General features: G+C 42.7%; 3 protein-coding genes across 4 annotated transcripts in view; 1 reads left to right on the top strand and 2 right to left on the bottom strand.

The window, feature by feature from the left end:
- rassf4a (Ras association domain family member 4a) overlaps window positions 1-13,308 on the bottom strand; it is a 28,405-nt gene extending 15,097 nt beyond the window's left edge. The window contains exons 1-3 of one of the 2 annotated variants that reach the window (XM_026189175.1): window positions 13,099-13,308; window positions 7,194-7,262; window positions 6,995-7,070 (exon numbers count right to left, since the gene is read on the bottom strand). In XM_026189175.1, coding sequence (XP_026044960.1) covers window positions 6,995-7,070; window positions 7,194-7,246 — 129 coding nt within the window. In that variant the 5' untranslated portion in view covers window positions 7,247-7,262; window positions 13,099-13,308. Of the gene's footprint in view, window positions 1-6,994; window positions 7,071-7,193; window positions 7,263-10,998; window positions 11,086-13,098 lie in introns of those variants that run through there. The other variant, XM_026189176.1, reaches the window with a different exon arrangement.
- LOC113034556 (C-X-C motif chemokine 9-like) lies at window positions 7,400-9,317 on the top strand. The gene is made up of 4 exons (XM_026189203.1): window positions 7,400-8,057; window positions 8,184-8,313; window positions 8,410-8,493; window positions 8,834-9,317. The coding sequence occupies exons 1-4, from the start codon at window positions 7,991-7,993 to the stop codon at window positions 8,949-8,951; spliced, it is 399 nt and encodes a 132-aa protein (XP_026044988.1). The 5' UTR covers window positions 7,400-7,990; the 3' UTR covers window positions 8,952-9,317.
- Window positions 13,309-15,238: 1,930 nt separating the features above from the next.
- On the bottom strand, window positions 15,239-19,194 carry tmem72 (transmembrane protein 72). Its single transcript, XM_026189183.1, has 5 exons — window positions 18,951-19,194; window positions 17,020-17,086; window positions 16,299-16,370; window positions 16,002-16,141; window positions 15,239-15,854 (listed from the first exon to the last, which is right to left on the bottom strand). The coding sequence occupies exons 1-5, from the start codon at window positions 19,024-19,026 to the stop codon at window positions 15,418-15,420; spliced, it is 792 nt and encodes a 263-aa protein (XP_026044968.1). The 5' UTR covers window positions 19,027-19,194; the 3' UTR covers window positions 15,239-15,417.
- Between the last annotated feature and the right edge of the window lie 768 nt (window positions 19,195-19,962).

A 19,962-nucleotide genomic window follows, 5' to 3' on the forward strand; every position in this document is an offset into this window, starting at 1 on the left:
AGCAAATACATTGTTCTTGACAAAAATAAGTAATATGAATCTAGTAAGAGTTGGTGATGTGTGACCTGTAAAGTTAGCTTATGTGTATGAGTCATTGTCACTGTGAATGCGTCATCGTCTTGTTATGCCCGTGACACAAATTCTCTCTGTGTCTGCTGCTGCTGGTGTTGTTAACTGGAATATTGAGTAATAACCAAAGGCAAATTAACATATGTCTGTAGCCACTATGACATCATCAATGGGTTTGGGGCTCCACTCTCTGATGTGTTGAATTTTTGGATGCTGCCATGTTGGTTTCTTGGAACTAGAAGTGACCACATGCGAACAAGAGGGTGGAGTTCTAAGTTACCAGCTAACACTAATAAACCTGGGTAGAAAGCTGCATTTGTAAACTGTATGGATGCAATGCACAGACACATTTACCTATAATTAATGCATGGTAAAAAGCACCTTTATCATAAGTAAAAGACTAATAAAATACTGGAATTTCCCTCACTGAAACTGAAGCACAGATTTCTGTAGTCTGTACAACACAACAGGCCATATTATTAGTTAAACAAGTCAATTAAAAAAAAAATCTCCAAATACGCACCAACAGCACACACAAACTGAAGAGGCCCAGTTTAATCACTTAAAGTAGTGGAAGTGAGGCACTGCTGACGTTATGAACGGGCCTCAGGGGTCCACACCCACCCAATAAAGTCACTGTGCCCCGTCAGCTGAATTCTACTGCTATACTTTAACTATAAGTTACACTAATTCATACAATATGGTAATGAAAAGGTTAAAACACCCATATCACAGTGAAGTTATTGCAGTACCAGCTCACTTTAATGATTTGGTTCACAGTAGTTTAGTGCTTCTGGAGCAGTCATAAGCAGCATGACAAAGGAGGATACTGATAATGTGGGCTTATGTATGTCAGACTTTGAAACAAATTGTACAAGCAGACAAATGACCTCTTTTTAGCTTCAACGATACATGAGCGGTACTTTCCAGAGCATGACCCCACCAGAAAATTTCAAAACAAATGAAAATGTGTTGAGGATATTGTGTGCTCTCGGTTGAAAGGTCTTGCTTTGCTTTGCCTCTGTAAATAGAGCCTTCAGCTTTCAGATCCTCTTCTGGGGAACCAGCACCCAATTTGGACTTGAGAGACAGACACCCTTGCTAATTTTAAGATCCAGCTTGAAATTGTACTTTTTGATAAAGCTTATAGTTAGGCCTGGATTACGGGACCCTGAATCTTTTCTTTGTTATGCCGCAACAGGTTCATACTGTTGGGGATTTCCCATGATGCACTGAGTGTTTCTTTTTCAGTGTGTGTGTTTATACACCACTCTGAATTTTTATCATTAGTAATTATTAATCTCTGGCTCTCTTCCACAGCATGTCTTTGTCCTGTTTCCCTCCCCTCGGCCCCACTGGGTCGAGGCAGATAGCCGCCACTTCCTGAGCCCGATTTTGCTGGGGGGCTTCTTCCGGTAAAGAAAAGGAATTTTTCCTTCCCACCGCCACCCAACTGCTTGCTCATAGAAGGTCATTTGACTGTTGTGGTTTCTCTGTCTTTACCTTACAATGTAAAGCACCTAGCGCAACTGTTGATGTGATTTGGCACTATACAAATAAACCTGAATTGAACTGAAATATGTTTGTTTGTTTTCTGGGGGGAGAATAGCAACGCAGCGTGAGCTGAAGGCCCCCCAGTCAAAGTTACCTGTTCATACGTTCTGCTGACTGTGATGGTGACGCCTAGCAGACATCTGTTAATTAAACTCAGAAAGGCTCTATATCCACTATCCCTAAGACTTCAGTATACAGATAGCTGTGTAAGAGTCATTCACCCACTCAAAGTGGTTCTGAGTGGGGAAACTTCATGGAGGCCAAAACCAGCCTCATGTGGCACTTCCACATTGGCTTCATTTCTGGAGGTTGCCCCTCGGTAATAATACAGAAATCACACACATAGCCCACACTCCAACTCCGACTGGTGTCCCACAAGGTTGCGTCCTCAGCCCCATCCTCTACACCCTGTACACCCATGGCTGTGTGGGTGACTCCAACAAAGACATCATTTTGAAGTTCGCGGACGACACTGTAGTGATCGGTGGCATCACTGGAGGGGACGAAGCGGCTTATAGGAGAGAAGTAGCCGGTCTGGTGCCATGGTGTGAGGACAACAACCTCACCCTCAACACTGACAAGGCAAAGGAGATGATAGTGGACACGAGGAAGAAGAGGAGGCCTCACCCACCGCTGTCTATCTGGGGCCTTGAAATGGAGAGGGTGAGCAGCTTTAGGTACCTGGGCGTCTACATCTCTGAGGACCTCACCTGGACACTGAACACCACACAGCTGGTCAAGAAGGCTCAGCAGAGGCTGTACTTCCTGAGGACGCTGAGGAAATTTGGTATGTCGGCCAAGATCCTCAGCAGGTTCTACAGCTGCATTGTGGAGAGCACCCTGACTAGCTGCATCACTGCATGGTACGGCAGCACTACTGCTATGGACCGCAAACGCCTGCAGAGAGTGATAACAACTGCGGAGAAGATCATCAGAACTCCGCTGCCCTCTCTGCAGAGCATCTACCGTCGCAGAGTCCAGAAGAGAGCTGCCTCCATTCTCAAAGACCCCACACACCCCCAACACAGACTGTTCACACTTCTGCCCTCGAGACGAAGGTTTAGGAGTGCGAAATCCAGAACATCCAGACTCACTAACTCCTTCTTGATGGCAGTGGGGACTCTTGAACAGCTGACCCATTTTGAACAGTAATTTTATTTATTTATTTATTTATTTTTATAAACACCCAGCACGCCCCTGCGGGCGGTTTATCCTTCAAGCTCGGGTCCTCTACCAGAGGCCTGGGAGCTTGAGGGTCCTGCGCAGTATCTTAGCTGTTCCCAGGACTGCGCTCTTCTGGACAGAGATCTCCGATGTTACTCCCGGGATCTGCTGGAGCCACTCGCCTAGCTTGGGAGTCACCGCACCTAGTGCTCCGATTACCACGGGGACCACCGTTACCTTCACCCTCCACATCCTCTCGAGCTCTTCTCTGAGCCCTTGGTATTTCTCCAGCTTCTCGTGTTCCTTCTTCCTGATATTGCTGTCATTCGGAACCGCTACATCGATCACTACGGCCGTCTTCTTCTGTTTGTCTACCACCACTATGTCCGGTTGGTTAGCCACCACCATTTTGTCCGTCTGTATCTGGAAGTCCCACAGGGTCTTAGCTCGGTCATTCTCCACCACCCTTGGGGGCATCTCCCATTTTGACCTCGGGACTTCCAGGTTATACTCGGCACAGATGTTCCTGTACACTATGCCGGCCACTTGGTTATGGTGTTCCATGTATGCCTTGCCTGCTAGCATCTTGCACCCTGCTGTTATGTGCTGGATTGTCTCTGGGGCATTTTTACACAGCCTGCACCTGGGGTCTTGCCTGGTGTGATAGACCCCAGCCTCTATGGATCTTGTGCTCAGAGCTTGTTCTTGTGCTGCCATGATTAGTGCCTCTGTGCTGTCTTTCAGTCCAGCTTTGTCCAGCCACTGGTAGGATTTCTGGATATCAGCCACCTCCTCTATCTGCCAGTGGTACATACCGTGCAGGGGCCTGTCCTTCCATGATGGTTCCTCGTCTCCCTCCTCTTTCTTGGGTTTCTGCTGCCTGAGGTATTCACTGAGCACTCGGTCAGTTGGGGCCATCTTCCCAATGTATTCTTGGATGTTCGTTGTCTCATCCTGGACTGTGGTGCTGACACTCACCAGTCCCCGGCCCCCTTCCTTCCGCTTAGCGTACAGCCTCAGGGTGCTGGACTTGGGGTGAAACCCTCCATGCATGGTAAGGAGCTTTCTTGTCTTTATGTCAGTGGCTTCTATCTCCTCCTTTGGCCAGCCTATTACCCCAGCAGGGTACCTGATCACGGGTAGGGCGTACGTGTTGATGGCCCGGATCTTGTTCTTACCATTCAGCTGACTCCTCAGGACTTGCCTGACCCTCTGCAGGTACTTGGTGGTTGCAGCCTTTCTAGCGGCCTCTTCATGGTTCCCATTCGCCTGCGGGATCCCCAAGTACTTGTAACTGTCCTCTATGTCTGCAATGTTGCCTTCTGGTAGTTCAATCCCCTCAGTTCTGACTACCTTCCCTCTCTTTGTTACCATCCGGCTACACTTCTCCAGTCCGAACGACATTCCAATGTCATTGCTGTATAGCCTGGTAGTGTGGATCAGTGAATCGATGTCTCGTTCACTCTTGGCATACAGCTTGATGTCATCCATGTACAGGAGGTGGCTGACAACTGCTCCGTTCCGTAGTCGGTATCCGTAGCCAGTCTTGTTAATGATCTCACTGAGGGGGTTCAGGCCTATGCAGAACAGCAGTGGGGACAGAGCATCTCCTTGGTAGATCCCGCACTTGATGGTGACTTGTGCTATGGGCTTGGAGTTGGCCTCTAGTGTTGTACGCCACATCCCCATTGAGTTCCTGATGAAGGCTCTTAGGGTCCCATTGATCTTGTACAATTCTAGGCATTCCAGTATCCAGCTGTGGGGCATTGAGTCATAGGCCTTCTTGTAATCAATCCAGGCAGTGCACAGGTTGGTCAGTCTGGTCTTGCAGTCTCGGCTGATTGTTCTGTCTACCAGTAGCTGGTGTTTTGCGCCTCTGGTATTCTTGCCAATTCCTTTCTGTGTCCCGCTCATGTATTGACCCATGTGCCTGTTCATCTTAGCCGATATGATGCCTGACAGGAGCTTCCATGTAGTACTGAGGCAGGTTATTGGTCGGTAGTTGGAGGGGACCGGTCCCTTCTTGGGGTCCTTGGGGATCAGGACCGTCCGGCCTTCAGTTAGCCATTCCGGGTGTCTCTCGTTAACTAGCAGCTGGTTCATTTGTGCTGCCAGACGCTCATGGAGTGCAGTCAGCTTCTTCAGCCAGTAGGCGTGAACCATGTCGGGCCCTGGTGCTGTCCAACTCTTCATACTGGAGACCCTTTCTTGGATATCTGCCACTGTGATGGTTACTGGACCCTGTTCAGGGAGGTCGCTGTGGTCTGCCCTCAGATCCTCTAGCCACTGAGCATTGCCGTTATGGGTTGCATCCTTCTCCCATATGCTCTTCCAGTATTGCTCCGTCTCCAGCCTTGGTGGTGCTGTTCTCTTATTGTTCCCTTGCCACTTAGAGTACACCTTTGCTGGTTCTGTGGAGAACAGCTGGTTTATTCTCCTGCCTTCTATCTCTCTGGTGTACCTCCTCAAGCGGCTGGCCAAGGCTGTGAGTCTTTGCTTGGCAGTTTCCAAGGCCTCAGGTATGGACAGCTTGCTGTATTTCTTAGGCACCTTATTTGTCTTACCTTTCTGCAACTCCGTTAGTTGGCTAACCTCCCTCCGTGCTACTTTGATCTTGCCCTCTAGCCTCCTTCTCCATGGAGGGTACTGCCCCTTGTCGCTGTTCAACTTGTAGCCAAGCATCTCACTGATCACTGCTGCCGTATTGTAGATCAGCTTGTTAGTGTCGGTAATCGTGGTTGTAGGTATTGCCCGTAGTGCTGCATTAACATCATCTAGCAGACCTTCTGAGGGTACTTCACGTAATCTTGGTAACCGGCTACGGGGGATCCAGGTTTCAAGCTTGGCCATGATCCTATTTTTCAGGTCAGTTCCTCTCGCACTCAACGATCCTTCTCCTATCGCACTTGGGGCTATGTACCCAATCTCGGGTGGGGGTGATGATATCGCCCCCCTGACCTGGCGTCCTGACTCCTCCTTGCCGTAGCATTTGTGTTGTACCTCGTCAATCTCTAGCTGTGAGAGCAGTCCCTTCTTTCGAATGTTGGAACACTGAGCTACTAGTTGTTTCGCCGTCATTGTGGATGTTGGGTATCGAAGAATCCATAGGTCCCTCATCCTATTCATGTAGCCCCTTCCGCCGGGGTTACTTGCGTAGTAGCATTCCAACAACGCCCTGTTTTCGTCTCTTGCCCACCGATGCCTTCTTGAATCTTGAATCCCATGTGGTGGACTTCAGTAGGGTATTTCCCCCCCCCCAGATAAATCCATATTCAGCTTAGATAAACAGAAATTTTAATTTCATTTTTCATGTTCAGCAGAGTTGGGGAAAGAAAAAAAAAAATCAGCTCTGACATACTGTTACAAACTTACAGTGGTTCATTCCACCACTGTAACGTGTACGAAGTCATTCTTTATGGAAATTAGAAGGGAAAATGTTTTATTTAATCTCTTCTTATCACACATTAAGGCTTTTCCTTTTTACACATTTCAACCACTTTGTTTTTTAATATTATGGTTAATGTTGTAATAGCACTGGTGCCTCTGTATCCATGCTGGGTCTGTGGCTATGGGGGATTTTCCCAAAAGTGACAATGTAGTGAGTCTCACTCTAGGGGCACAACAAGAGGGGCAGATCTTGACCACCTTGCCCTGCCCTCTCTCTCTCTCTCACACATTGCTTCCTCCTTAAAAAACCCGCTGGTAAACGCAAAGGGAAACTCCCAACCAAAAAACCTAAAGAATGAATATCTGACAAATAACTAAAACTTTTGCAAACAGCTTTACACCCACAACAGCAACATTTTGCAGAAAAAAAAATGTTGTGCTAAGCAGACTTTGATGAAGAAATTTTGAAACTCTTGTCTCTCCTTGTATCTTTATTTTGAGGGAAATAGGGGCGTTTTTGTGGTTTGCCGACTGCTTGTCCCAAAGGAAAAAAACAAAAAACAAAACACAGCACTCTCAGGTCTGTGTTTAGATCCGTCTCCACATTGGAAACCAGTTCAGTCTTGGGACTTTTTCCCTCATCATTTGATTGAAAACCAGAGCGCTGGTTTATAGCAACTGGTTCCAGTTTTGTTATGTGCGTGAGCCATTTTATGTAGCGTGTCCTGCATTCCAGCAAGGCAATTTTCAAAACTGCTCTGGTCACCCCCCCCAGCACTGTCTCTTGCTAGGTGGTCCATGAGCCACTCGCTTTTCCTACCTCACGAGTCCTCAGCTGGAAGTTTTTCCCTTCATGGTAACAGTTGTACGTCTTCAGCAGTGACAAGATATCAGACCTGAGCATGAACACACAAAAGGATGAATCAGTTCTAAAAGTGAGAGCACTGATAAAAATTTAATAAATGTGAATTTCTACTGTAACGGAAAAACTGTCCAGTGATGGAGCAAGGAGCACTTACTTTGGTATGAGTTTCTCCTCACTGAGCTTCACGTAGGTCTGATGCGCACTCATTCTGACTAGAGTGCAGCTGTGGCAGAAAAACATCAAACACAAAAATTAAAATATGCATGTGATGCTAATGTACCAATAATTTTGACTGTGAGAGTCTGTGTGGATTTAAGCAGTGAACAGAAACACAGAAATACAGTTAAAGCATATAATAAGAATAGTGCAACTTAGTGTTATTTGCTGTCATACTTTTTCCAAAGTTGGAGATCTTTGGGATGTTTTTTCCTCTTATAATGAAAAGGATTTAAAATATTTGCTCCGGTGTTAAGGGCAAGGACAGTGGTTTAGGAGAAATCACATGACATTGGCATGCAGCCATCATGTTGTATCATGTTGCAATAGAGCAGCGCAAATGGCAGAAAATAACATCTTAATCTAATTAAGGGGTTAATGGCCGCTTCAGTGGGCATCTTATGTGTAATTATAAGTAAAACAAGCAGACAAGAAAAAAAAGACAGCAATCGCTGCATCATTTATGTCTGTGTCACTTGTGTCATCTTCTTTTTTGTTTCAGAATCTAGTGGACAGCACAAAACAAAAGGGAAACCTATTAATCAATGGGTGCTTTTTTTCTGGCAAAAGCAGGAGAGATGTCCCTGATCCTTGCCCAGATTCCTGTATCCTGATACTGTGGATGGACGGTGGTACAGGGAAATTCCTCGCTGGGAAAACACACCACGTGGGGGAGGAGCATGAGTATAAAGCAGCCAACATGTGGTTCTGGGCTCAGTGTCAACGTCCTTCAGCATGAAGCTTAATCCTCAGTCCGTCTGTGCGTTCGCTATCCTTAGCCTTTGCTGTGTACTGATCACAGGTAAGAGTCTTTTCACTTATCCATGCTTACAACTAAAACTCACTCTTTTTCAGGGTTTTCAGTGACTTAACCTGTGCTGTTGGTTGGACTGAGCTGACTTTTGATCTTATTACAATTTCTGTGCAGTGAGAGAGTCAAGCAGCACATTTATCCCGGGGAGATGTGTTTGTCCAAAAACACAACAGGGTGTCAGAGGTCAACTGAAGGCACTCAAAGTGTTACTACCAAGCTCCACTTGTCACAACGTCACAGTCATGTGAGTACCAGATACTGCAGACACACTTTCACCTCTTCAGACCTGTGTGCACTGAGGTGATTGTAAACTAAAAGTGTTGTTTCGTGCGTTTTTCAGAGTCACCCTGCAAAGAAACAATAAATCACTGTGCCTGAATCCAGAAGCGCCAATGGCCAAACAGCTGATTCGCTGCTGGCTTAGGTGAGATTTATCTGTTTGTCACTGGTCAGTAAACTAATGAACACATAGGGGATACACCCGTCTTCAAAGTTCCTGTAGATTGCAACCAACAGTGTCTTATAAGTTGCCCAGCCGGTTTTTGTAACAAAGCACTGTACTGCTACTTAATCTTTCCTACTGCTTTGCTGCTTGAGAATCAGTAACAAATTTCAGTTTCAGGTGAATTTATTGCACAACAAATGAATACAAATTTCTATCAGAAGAAGAAAAAGGGTCTGATATTAAGTACTGATACTTAATGCTGGATTTTCTAAGCTCATCTTTTTCTTAACTGTGCTCCTTTATGTTTTTCCCCCTCCAGAGTTCAGCAGTTGGGTCGTGATGCAAAACTGTGTCTACAAAGGAAGAAAAGGAGAGGGGGCCAACGCCAGCAGACTCGACAGAGGAGAAAAGGCCAAAACAGGAAAGTCTCATCCTGAGACTCTCAGTAGCTAGTCAGACTAAGGAAGGAAAAAAATGACACCAAGTATGTACAGAGGAGAAGTGTGCGCAGGGGAGAAACTACTGTAAGGCCACTTGTGTCTTTTCTCTCTCTTTATGTCATTGCAGACATTAAGCTTCTTTAAATTGTCTAAGCTCTACATCAAAGTCTCCTTATTATTTCATTCTTAATGACTATGTATTGAAGATGTATTGAAGCAAAGCCCTGGAGGCTCATAAATGAAAAAACAAGTCCATGGTTCTGTATATGCAGCTGGGAAGACCAACTCGAGATTTTGTGGTTTATATTTATATGACTGCTTGATGTTTTATACTTTATTTTAAATAAACATATCTGAACAATTCTGTGACTGTGTTATTTTGGCTTAAGCCTTTGATATTCTTAATAATTGAAGGAAAGGAAAGGGATTTTATTCCTTGGCAGGATATGCGAGGTCACCGAGCAGACAGCCTCAGCTTAAGCTAATAAACTAAAGGATTCAAGTCAGCTGCAGGAATAAAGCAAATTGTTTTCACTTAAACTTTGTATTGGTATCCTAAATTTATAACCTATAACTAACCACGTGTTGTTTTTATAATCTGGATGCATGACATCCTTTTCCATGGCTCTTACCTGAGAGAATCCCTAACGTAAAAGCAATGGAGAAACTGATCACCATTACGGTGCATAGTGGTTATTGTGTATGCTGAATTTTATGACTACAATGGTTGGTGGTGTTGCACAATAGATGCGGAAACATCTAGGTGATCAGGGTGTGGATTTTGTAATGTTTTATGATAGCTAGTTAAGCTCAAAATCCATTTGAGATTTCGTGTAAATCATGTGACACCCTACTGGAGTCAAAGCAGAATATACAGACACAGAGAGAAACTTCAGCAATAAATACTTTTTCTTGCACAGCATGAGCTGAATAAGTGAAGCATGCACTGACCTGTACCATTTCCCCCTCCCAGTGTTTAAAGAAGAAAAAAAAAAGTAGAAGTATGTGAGCTAATATGGAAAGTGAAAGTCCTCAATAACAGCACCTTTGTCAAAGGACAGGAGTTAATTTTAGGGACTTTTCTTATCTGTTGTGGGAAAGTGGCGGTTCCTTTGGAACCAGGTATTTATTAGGTATGACAGGATTCTTGTAGATGATGCAACAGGATAACAGTATTGGTAGAGAGCTATAGAAGTACTCAGTACGTTTATAGTTTAATTATCTTTACCATATCACATGCACTAAAATACACTAAAGGGTTTTTATGAGAGGCAAGTAAAGGCCAAGGTGTAAAGTAATATCTACATTTCACCAACAGCTAATGAAGAGGAAAGAAGTACAACACTAGGAAAAGGGAAAACAAAAAAATATAGTGATTGAAAAAACACGACTAAAAATGAATTGTTATTCTAAACTTCAATGCTAACTACTTAAAAAAGAAAAATCTTGATAGTAATCTTGGCCCTTTATACAAACCGCTTAACACATTTAAGGCTTGTGGTTTTTTTCCCCTCACCTGATAACATACTACATTTATCTGATCATAAGCTTATATTATAATTAAAGTGAAAAAAACATGTCTTGTCTTCACCAAGAACATGTTTATGCAACACACAGATTAGTCACCTATGACGTAGATGATGCTATGGTGCCATCTAGTGGCTATTGCAAGATAGAACTTATGAAATCTTAAAGCAGTGTGGTTCCCGCTTAATGTGCCACACTCAATTTATTATGTACACCTGCCCCACAGTTCTTTATGCAAATAATCATATACCAGCAGCTAAATACATTTAAGCATATAGATATGGTCAAGGTGACCTAGTGAAGCTCAAAGCTTTGAATGTACTTTAAATGTTGCATGGTTGTTGGCGCCAGACAGACATTGGGGTTTACAGAGAATTATCTGAAAGGGAGAGAAGTAGCATTTCTCTGGGGAAAATGTCTTGCTGATGCAAGAGATCAGAGGAGTATGACCAGACTGCTTTTAGTTGATAGGAAGTAACTTAAATAACAGCTTATTAAAAAGAAGGTATATTGGTACCTTAAAACAGATGGGATCCAGTAGCAGATACCAGAGTGGGTTCAGCCAAGGATAGAAAACTAAGGCTACAATTCACACAGGCTGATCAAAACTGGAAAATAGAAGATTAGAAAAATGTCACCTGGTCTGATGACCCTCTATCTCTGCTGCAAAATTCAGAGGGTTTGCGCAAACAACATTTAAGCATGGATCCAACCTGCCTTGTATCAGCGGTTCAGTCTGGTGGTAGTGGCTGATTCCAGCAGGATAACACACCGTGTCACAAAACTCCAATTTTTTTCAAACTGGCCTCTTGAACACAGGAGTGACTTCACTGTACTCAAATGGCCTCCACAGATCTTAATCCAATAGAGCACCCTTGGAATGTGGTAGAATGGGAGATTTTCATCATGATGTGGTGCTGCAGCAACTTTGTGATGTTATCCTGTTAACATGGACCAAAATCTCTGAGGAATGTTTCCAGCATATTTTTGAATCTATGGCACGAAGAATTAATGAAGTTCTGAAGGCAAAAGGATGTCCAACACAGCACTAGGAAGGAGATAAAGTGAGTACTCAAGTATATACTCACTCACCACTAATCTCTGAGTATAAATATCTATAATGAGCCAACCTTTATTTACAGGGACTGCAGTCTCTTTCACACCAGCAGGAGACAAAGGCAGCTTTGTGTGCAGCATTAGTGCAGATTTTACTTTAAAAACAAAAAAACACAAATGTCTGAGCTATTTTTTGGTCTCAGTACTTCCTGAGATTTTATCACATGACAAAAAAAGGGAAGTTAATCAGTTAAAGTAATGCTGTGTGACTTATTTATAATAAATACTGTTCCACTTTGATACACTTCATTTCAATCTGGAACTGGCCCATTCATGATGACTTTAATATGAGTCATTAAATCTTTTATTCTCAGAATCAAGGGAGGCAGATCTTTCTGAAAAAAAACCTCAGTCATACAGGAAATGATTTTTTTCTAGATCTTTAAGCAAAAACAGAACTTTGTCCGGTAGAGGAGGAAAAAAAACAGAAGAAAAAATGCTTGCATGAGCAGTGTTAGCCACCACAGAAATCAGGAAACAGACTGCCCCATACTGTCTGACTGGGAAGTGATCTCTGGGAGGTGATTCAACCAAATAATAGGAATAAAAAAAACTAAACAAAATAGAGAGAAGTTAAAGATATAACCTTAACAAAATCCTCCTGGTTTGGGTTTAAAGAATCGACAATTAAGTCCACATTTATTTCATGCATTACTGAGGCAACAACACCTGTCCTACCTCCCCCTTTAATGACCTCTGCCCATCGCCAGCTTCAGCTAAGCAATGTGCTGACAAAGTATGTGCATACAGAGATGGTCAGTCTACCTCTCATACATATTTATACACAATAATGGGTTTATAACTTAAAGGATTCCAGTCTGTCACCATTATTATGAATTATTCAACAATCACAAATGGCTATACGGTAGATGGGCCAAACGCTGTGCGATGAAAATTCATTTTATTTGGCTGGGCTCGGGTTTCGGTGAATTTACGTCGTCTGCGTTTTCTCAGCTTTTCTCTCCTATTCATGCATCATCTTTGTGTGCAAGCTTCCTCGGTGGACAAAGAGCTTTCATTGCAGGTCTGCTAATTGGTTTGATCATCGCGAGATTCGTATCCAATTATCACACCTACACCGGCAGCTGCGCCCGAAGACAATTCAGTCCCACGCGTAAAATGACACGGAGAGCTCCAAATAAAGCACTCAATGAATGAGTTTCCGAAACATATCTCAACAAAAAAAGTATAAATTTAAAATGCTAATGAGGCAGATAACACTGATCGGCAAATCACGGCTGACTTAGAGCTTTAACGATAACGAACGCGGTTTCTAACAGCAAATAGTAGATCACATGAAGGCTAACGGAAAGTTTCTTATACTAGTCAATACTCCCAAAAGCAAAAGACAAAACAAAGCGTAATTTAACCTGCATCCAACTTCTGAGCATCTCTTCTTATCAGACTATTTTTATTTGTTCCGGGCTTTTATTGCAGGATGAAAGTTATTGTGCCTTCTTTAAACGTAACTAAACATAAACTGAATCATTTTGAGCCTTACCATAACAGAGTGCGTCCCCGTTTTCTTCCGTATCACCAGCGTTATATGCCTCTTTTCGTTATCAGTTTTCATGCCTCCTTGGCAGTGCGGTATTCTGAGCCGAGAGATAAAGGTGACATCCTGAATATCCAATAGCAGCCCGCGTTGATACACCGCAGCCAACCACACTCGAGCATAGGCGGGCTGAAACAGGGCTGCATACCTCTCCCTTCTTGATCAAGGTGGCTCTGGGGCTTTGCTTTAATCCTATCAGCCAGAAGTGTTTTAAATTGTGGTCTTCGCCACACTAAGGGTGTTAAGACTCAGCTCTAAGACTATAAAGGTTTAATTTAGAGTTTTGATTGAAAGTTATATGGGTTAAGTGAGATTTGTATAAAAAATACATGTTATCCATGCCGCATATTTTGGTTTCTATTGAACTGTTGAACACAATTGACACTCTAAATGATAAATAATGTATTCGTAGAGTATTCTTGTTGCTGGATGTTTGTTTTCCATATGGGTAACAAAATGTAGTTTTGGTTTATTTGCTGTCGAGGGTGAATTTTAACTTCAATATCCACTTCTGAGATATATTCTTTAAATTCTTTCTGCTGTTACATATTTAGTGACAGGAAAAATCTAATTGGTTTACCAACACCACCAACAACGACCCACTCTGCTGTATTTTTCCAGCTAGGGGAAGAAGTTCCTGTGACCTGTTAAGATTTTTTTCACCCATCCTGTTTTTGAGCCTGGATCTGCCATCTAGGAAACTATTGCAGGGTGGAAACACAAACTGTAGGAAGTGCTTCTCTCTCTGTGTCTGAATAGGATTCATGATTTATGCACAGAGGAAGTAAGTTGTTCCAGCAGCTGAACGACTTCCCTCATTCTGACGGATGTGGACATGACAAAGCTGCCGGAGCGCTTATAGAAGAGGGCGAGAAATAGTGCCGTTCTTTTCCTCCCGTCTGTTTATAGGTCAGTCAGCTGCTAATTGAACAAAGATCATTGTGAAGATAATAATAAAGCTCAGGTTATGGGCCAGTGAGCAGCCTCAGCAAAATCCAGACAAAGACTCTTTGTTGTTCTTTCCACAACACAGGCGAAGGTCTCGTCCCTCTGGAGAGGATACACATGTCATGACATAAAAACATATCGACGCTATTTATGACACCAGGTGATACCATGCTGGGTTGTGTAACTTTGTGAGAAATATGTGGAATAACCCTGTTGTTTAACCTTCAGGTTGTTCATGCTATCTGGCCTCAGTTCTCGCTGAGGTGCCTTCTGATGAATAGGGCTCTCTGTTTACATCGATTCTCTCCTTAGCTGTGATGCCACAGAGAGGTTTCCTCTAAGGGCTACATACAGTTATATATTTATTGTTCAGTGAACAAAAGACTGAGGAATACCCTGTGTGTGTGGAGTGTGTGTGTTTTGACAGAACAAGACAATATTGATTTATGACCTGAACAAAAGAGGAATGCCCATGTAGAGTCTCACATCCTTTGTAGCTCAATAAAATAAAAAGGAAAACAATAGAAACATCAATACAGGCTTTTTTCTATTCACTTTTGAATCATAATTATAGTAAAAATAAGTGCAATTCAAACTGCCTGATTCACTCTTAGTGCTCACCATATGACCCTTTATCGATAAATAATTTACTGTGTTTGGCTAGACGTGTTTTGGGTGAAGCCTGTAGCCGTGCTTTCGGTGAACGATCTGATGTTTCTTTCATCACCATATTAACATGAACACTCCTCCCAGAGCTCTGTCTCCATGGTCACCGCTCGCACACGACAAACACACAATGAGGGCCGACGCATGCACCTGCACAAGCTCCACTGCCTGCTATACTCTCTGTCACATTTGCACATGTTTTCTCTGAATGAGTGAAACAGTTGATCTAATTTATGACCTTATGAATAATGTATGTGGCAGTAACTGGATGGGATTGCTGGGCATTAATGTCTGCTCTTCATTCAGTGCTGTCTTTGACAAAAGCAACAACAACAAAAAAATAAAAAAAACAGGCCTTAATCCACCCACATGCACATGTTGGTACAAATGGTTTCATTTATTTGAGTGCATGCATTTGAAACTCCAACTTTTAAATTTGTACAAGACTCCAAAAATATACAAATCAGTCAAATATTTCATAAAAATCAATTTTTTTATAGCTTAATCACATAAAATAAACCTTATTGTGGAAGACATTGGTGCTTTCTACAAAAAGTTGGTTCAAGACCAGCTGGTTGTACAGAGTATGCGTGAATGCATTATTCTTTATACATCATTTCCATTGTGTGTTATCAGTAAGCACAGCGACATTCAGTCAGTAATCATAGGTGCAGTGTCTGAGGTGGTGTCTGGCTCACAGTATCCATCCATCTCTTCCATCTCCCTCTCCACAGGCTCCTCCCCACTTCTAAAGCATAATAGTCTCTTCTCTTTCCACCTCCTCCTCCTTTCCCCATCTGTGTCTTTAGGTGCTGTTGTCTGCTCCAGCTCCAGCATAGCCTGGATGTTGTCTCCTCTCTCTCCGGTGCTGAGGCAGTTGTCTCTGCTTGTTGGTGCCAGCCCCTGCCCTCTCCTGCCTGTCACCATATGGAAGAATGAGAAGGTGCCGTCTGAGCCCGTGCTTTCTGTCACAAAGACAGCAGTTGGGCCTTGGTTGGTGAAGCTCTCCTGCGGGCTTTTGGGAGGTTTGGTCTTTGTTTTCTTGCTCAGTATGAAGTTGAAAAAGGCTGTCACCAGAAGCATTGTTCCTGAAGTTAGAATAATAATGTCACCATTAATTTCTATGCTACATCTATGCTTTTTATGCTTTTCCATGATAGGAGCATCTGCTGCTGAAATGCCACAGCAACAGGAAACAGTCATGTGAAGTATTGAACTTGCTGGTGTTGTTTTACCTGGGATGATTGCATGCCACACCAGCACAGGGTGCAGGAAACAGACCACTGACATGATGGAGTAGTATAGGAACTTATGAAAGCCTCCAATGCGAGCCATCTTCCCCCACAGTAAAAACAACTTCCAGTCTGGAGGGCAGCTGTAGAGATATCAGGCAAGAAGGCAAGAAAAAAGTCAGGATTACTTTACATTATTACAGTTTAGACTGCAGTTTAGACTGCAAAGTTCAAAGTTTGAAAACCTCAAAGAATTGTGAGTTATCTTTGCTACAGTAGCCATGAGGGTTGTGTACTCACGGCAGACACATGGACAGGAGAGAATCCAGGAAATAGGCTAGTTCAAGAATCATGATCCCAATAAATGAGACTCTGGGGGAAGAAATTGGACAATGATGATATACTCAGTAATTTCTACACTAAAAAAAAGCAGCTGCAAGTGCTCAAGATATTACCCTACATATGGTAAAGAAAACGTTTGTGACAACTGCAATTTTCTTGTATTTAGTTTACAATTATCTAATCCAGCAATAGAGAAAAATGCACCCAGACTAACCAGTATTACAAACTAACCTCTTTTAAGTGTAATTGGTGTGTTGTGTGTTACTGTGTGTGAGGACAGCATCCATCTGCACTAACTTTATGTGTAGTGATTGAATAAACAGTCATTCGTTTCTAGTGTCCTTGGAGAGATGTTTTCCGTTGTCTCTGTGGGAATTTGTCTCTGTACTACAGAGATAATAATAAGAATCAGAAGATGTCCTCTGTTCTGCCCTCTGCACCCTGCTTCAACTTTCTGAGTCCTTCCCAACAGCTCCTCTCAAGTGTGTTTATTTATCAGAGACTATAAAAGCATGTGCAGTGTTTTTCTAAACCATCTTCTTAAAGCCCTTGGGTCTTTAGCTTTGCCAGCTTTCAAAACCAGGCTGTGTATTTGTAACTCAAGAATGCCACCAGAGTCAGGAGTGCTTGTAAATCCCATCAGTAAGTCAAGAAGTAGACTCAAAAAGTAAGCGCTTACATTAGATAGATGCCAAGGCTGTTGAATTCTCCCTGATGTAGTGTTTCCACTCCCACAGCACACAACACTGAAAAAGACACGGGACAATAATTCAGCTTAATTCATGGATTTGTTGGTGAACAGATTCTGTCCACCAGATGTCAGAGTAAGTTCATGAATTTTTCTGTGCTGGATGCTGGAATGCAGCCCAAGGTAACCTTCTGTAAATGCTCTCAGTACTTTCACTGGGATTAAACACTCTTGTGTGGCGTTTTCAGTGTTCTTTGGATTTATTTTTTTTACCATGTCTTTCATATTTTGCTTTAAAAGTTGTCTCTATAGTGTTCTGTCAGCCACAGTAATTTAAAGCCGACTGAATGTTTTCCTCAAGAAAAGGGCAACTGTCTGTAGCACAAGGAATGCAACTTAAAGTCACATTTACATACCACAGGAATGGTGGTACTGACCTAGTGATGTACATTAAAGGTATTTAAAGATGCTTAATTTAAGCAATTATTGCAATTGTTCCTGTCATGGTCATGAAACTTTGGTAATAACTTACTCATGCTTGCAATTGCCATACCAATGTCAGTAGGTAATTTTACTTGAGTGGACATATCACACAGTCACAGTCATGGCTAATGCCATAAAACGCCATCAATCCATGAGATCTATGCTTTAGCATCAAGATAGTAAATCTCTTCAGCAGATAATGCTAACTGTGACTTAACTACACTTCTATATGGTAAATGTCAAACTAATGCCAGCAGTTGGTTAGTTTAGCAAAAATGCTGGAAGCATGGGTAAACAGCTGGCTTGACTCTGTCCAGATGTAACACAATCCACCAACCAGCACCATTCAGTGTTCCTTTAACAGGAAGTTCTCCCAAGCTGTGTGCTGACAACAATAAAATACCTTTCTTGCTACATGAAAGGGCACTACTGTCCTGGTGTGACACAAGATAAGAAATGACATGACAGCAACATTTTTAAAATTTTAAACAAAAGTGCATTTTATTAACCAGTCATCCTCTTGTGAGATAAGCCCGGTTAAATGGGGATTGCTGCCAAACACATGGAAGCACTTTCTCTGGCCTGCTTACCAGAAATCAAGAGATTCAGTGATACAATCTGAAGCAGAGGGAAACTCGGGTAATGTGGCTAAATGGTTTCTAGTAGTTTGGAGAGTATGCAAGGATTTAAAGCTGCATATAGAGCAGCTGGATATTAACAGAGCTGCTCCCTGCATACTGGGAGCATGTGGAACACACACAGACACCAACAGGCCAACCCAGACATGTGAACTCACAGCAGACTGCCAGCCAGAGGCACACACACATAGACATTTACCAAAAATAGACTGATACACACACGCACACATAAAAATAATGCACAGAAAGCTCATGTAGGCGCGAATGCACAACAGCTTGTGATCACATAATCCCAATAACCCAGCTGGACACAGAGACTGTTTGTGTCATTTGTGGCACATGCTTCTCAATAAATATTCAGTGTCTGCAGATGTTTGAATTTAAGTGTGTGTGTGTGTGGGGGGGGGGGGGGGGGTCCCATATTTTTCTGAAGGAAGCAACAAGCAAACAGCTTTTATGATGATTTACTGAGGCAAAGAGAGCTTTGTACAATCTGTCCCTGTGTGTCTGAGGAAAACAGAAAAGGAGGGACAATAACGTAAATCAAGTATATGCTCTATATATCAGCCAAGACAGGGTTTAGTGCTCTTGGAGATCAAGACTATGTCACAGTCTGACCTTTTAACATTGTTTTTAAAGACATGATGGGTGCCTCTTCCCCTGACGAGATGTTTTAAGATTTTTTGAAAGATCTATAGGTGCACCCAAAGAATCTGGCTCATACTAAAACGAGAAGAGACACACATGACGCTAAATGAAATCTTTTGCTTTTCTCTGCTTCTTTTCATATTTATGTCTTACCTGTGGATGTAGAAATGCCAAGGAGCCTGCAGGTGCACTCGACTACAATCCACCATATTCTCTCTAAGCTCCCCATGACCTCAAAAATTTCACCTTTGTAAAATATATATATTTTTTCCCAGTGCCTGATCGTTATAAAAGTAGCATTCTAGATGCGTAGTTGAATCCTGGCTAGATGAACAGATGGTAGAAAAGCTAAAACAGAGCAATGCAGCACTTCCATGATGTGGAGCCTGTTACCTCATGAAGGTTTGTGACTGAATGCCCCTGTTGCTGCAGTAACTGCTAATCACACACACACACACACACACACACACACACACACACACACACACACACACACACACACACACACACACACACACACACACACACACGTCAAGGAGAAATTATTGAGCTCAAGGTAACTTGCTGACCATTTTACATTTGTCATTAAAGCTGGTTAAAAATTAAATCCATTAAAAACCCATCTAGTACCTGATCCAAAGGTATTTATTTTATAAGCTGGAATGCAGAGAAAATCACTGACCTTGCTTTTCACCCAAATAATTTCTTCTCCTCTCTTTATAACATGTTTTCTTTCATCTGATTTCACCTTATTGTGAGGTTGTTGGTGATTCAGTGCAACCAAACCATCTGAAAGACTTCAAACAAACACCATCTTTTTTTCAAACCCACACTTCAACATACAGCCATCATTTTGGCACCCACTGATCCCAACTTTGTCTCAGCAGAGTGAGCACTGATGAAATATACAGCGGCTTGCGTCAGTAAAGAAAAGGACCTTTTTTATGGGTTTGCACGTATTATAAACAAACTGCACTTAGTATGCAGTGCAGTGCATGCCCGATTGGCTCGCTGCACTTAGTGAAGAGTGGCTACAATGGTATAAAAACAAACAGATACCTTTTGACATACATTCAAATGTAGCTCACATAATCAGGTGACGCAGGTTTCAATGAGGTGTAAGCTTGTTCAGGCACAGCAGAGGCCTACTGGAACAAGCAAGTCA

The sequence above is a fragment of the Astatotilapia calliptera genome, chromosome 13 (assembly GCF_900246225.1).
Source record: "Astatotilapia calliptera chromosome 13, fAstCal1.2, whole genome shotgun sequence".
In the NCBI taxonomy this organism is placed as follows: Eukaryota; Metazoa; Chordata; class Actinopteri; order Cichliformes; family Cichlidae; genus Astatotilapia; species Astatotilapia calliptera.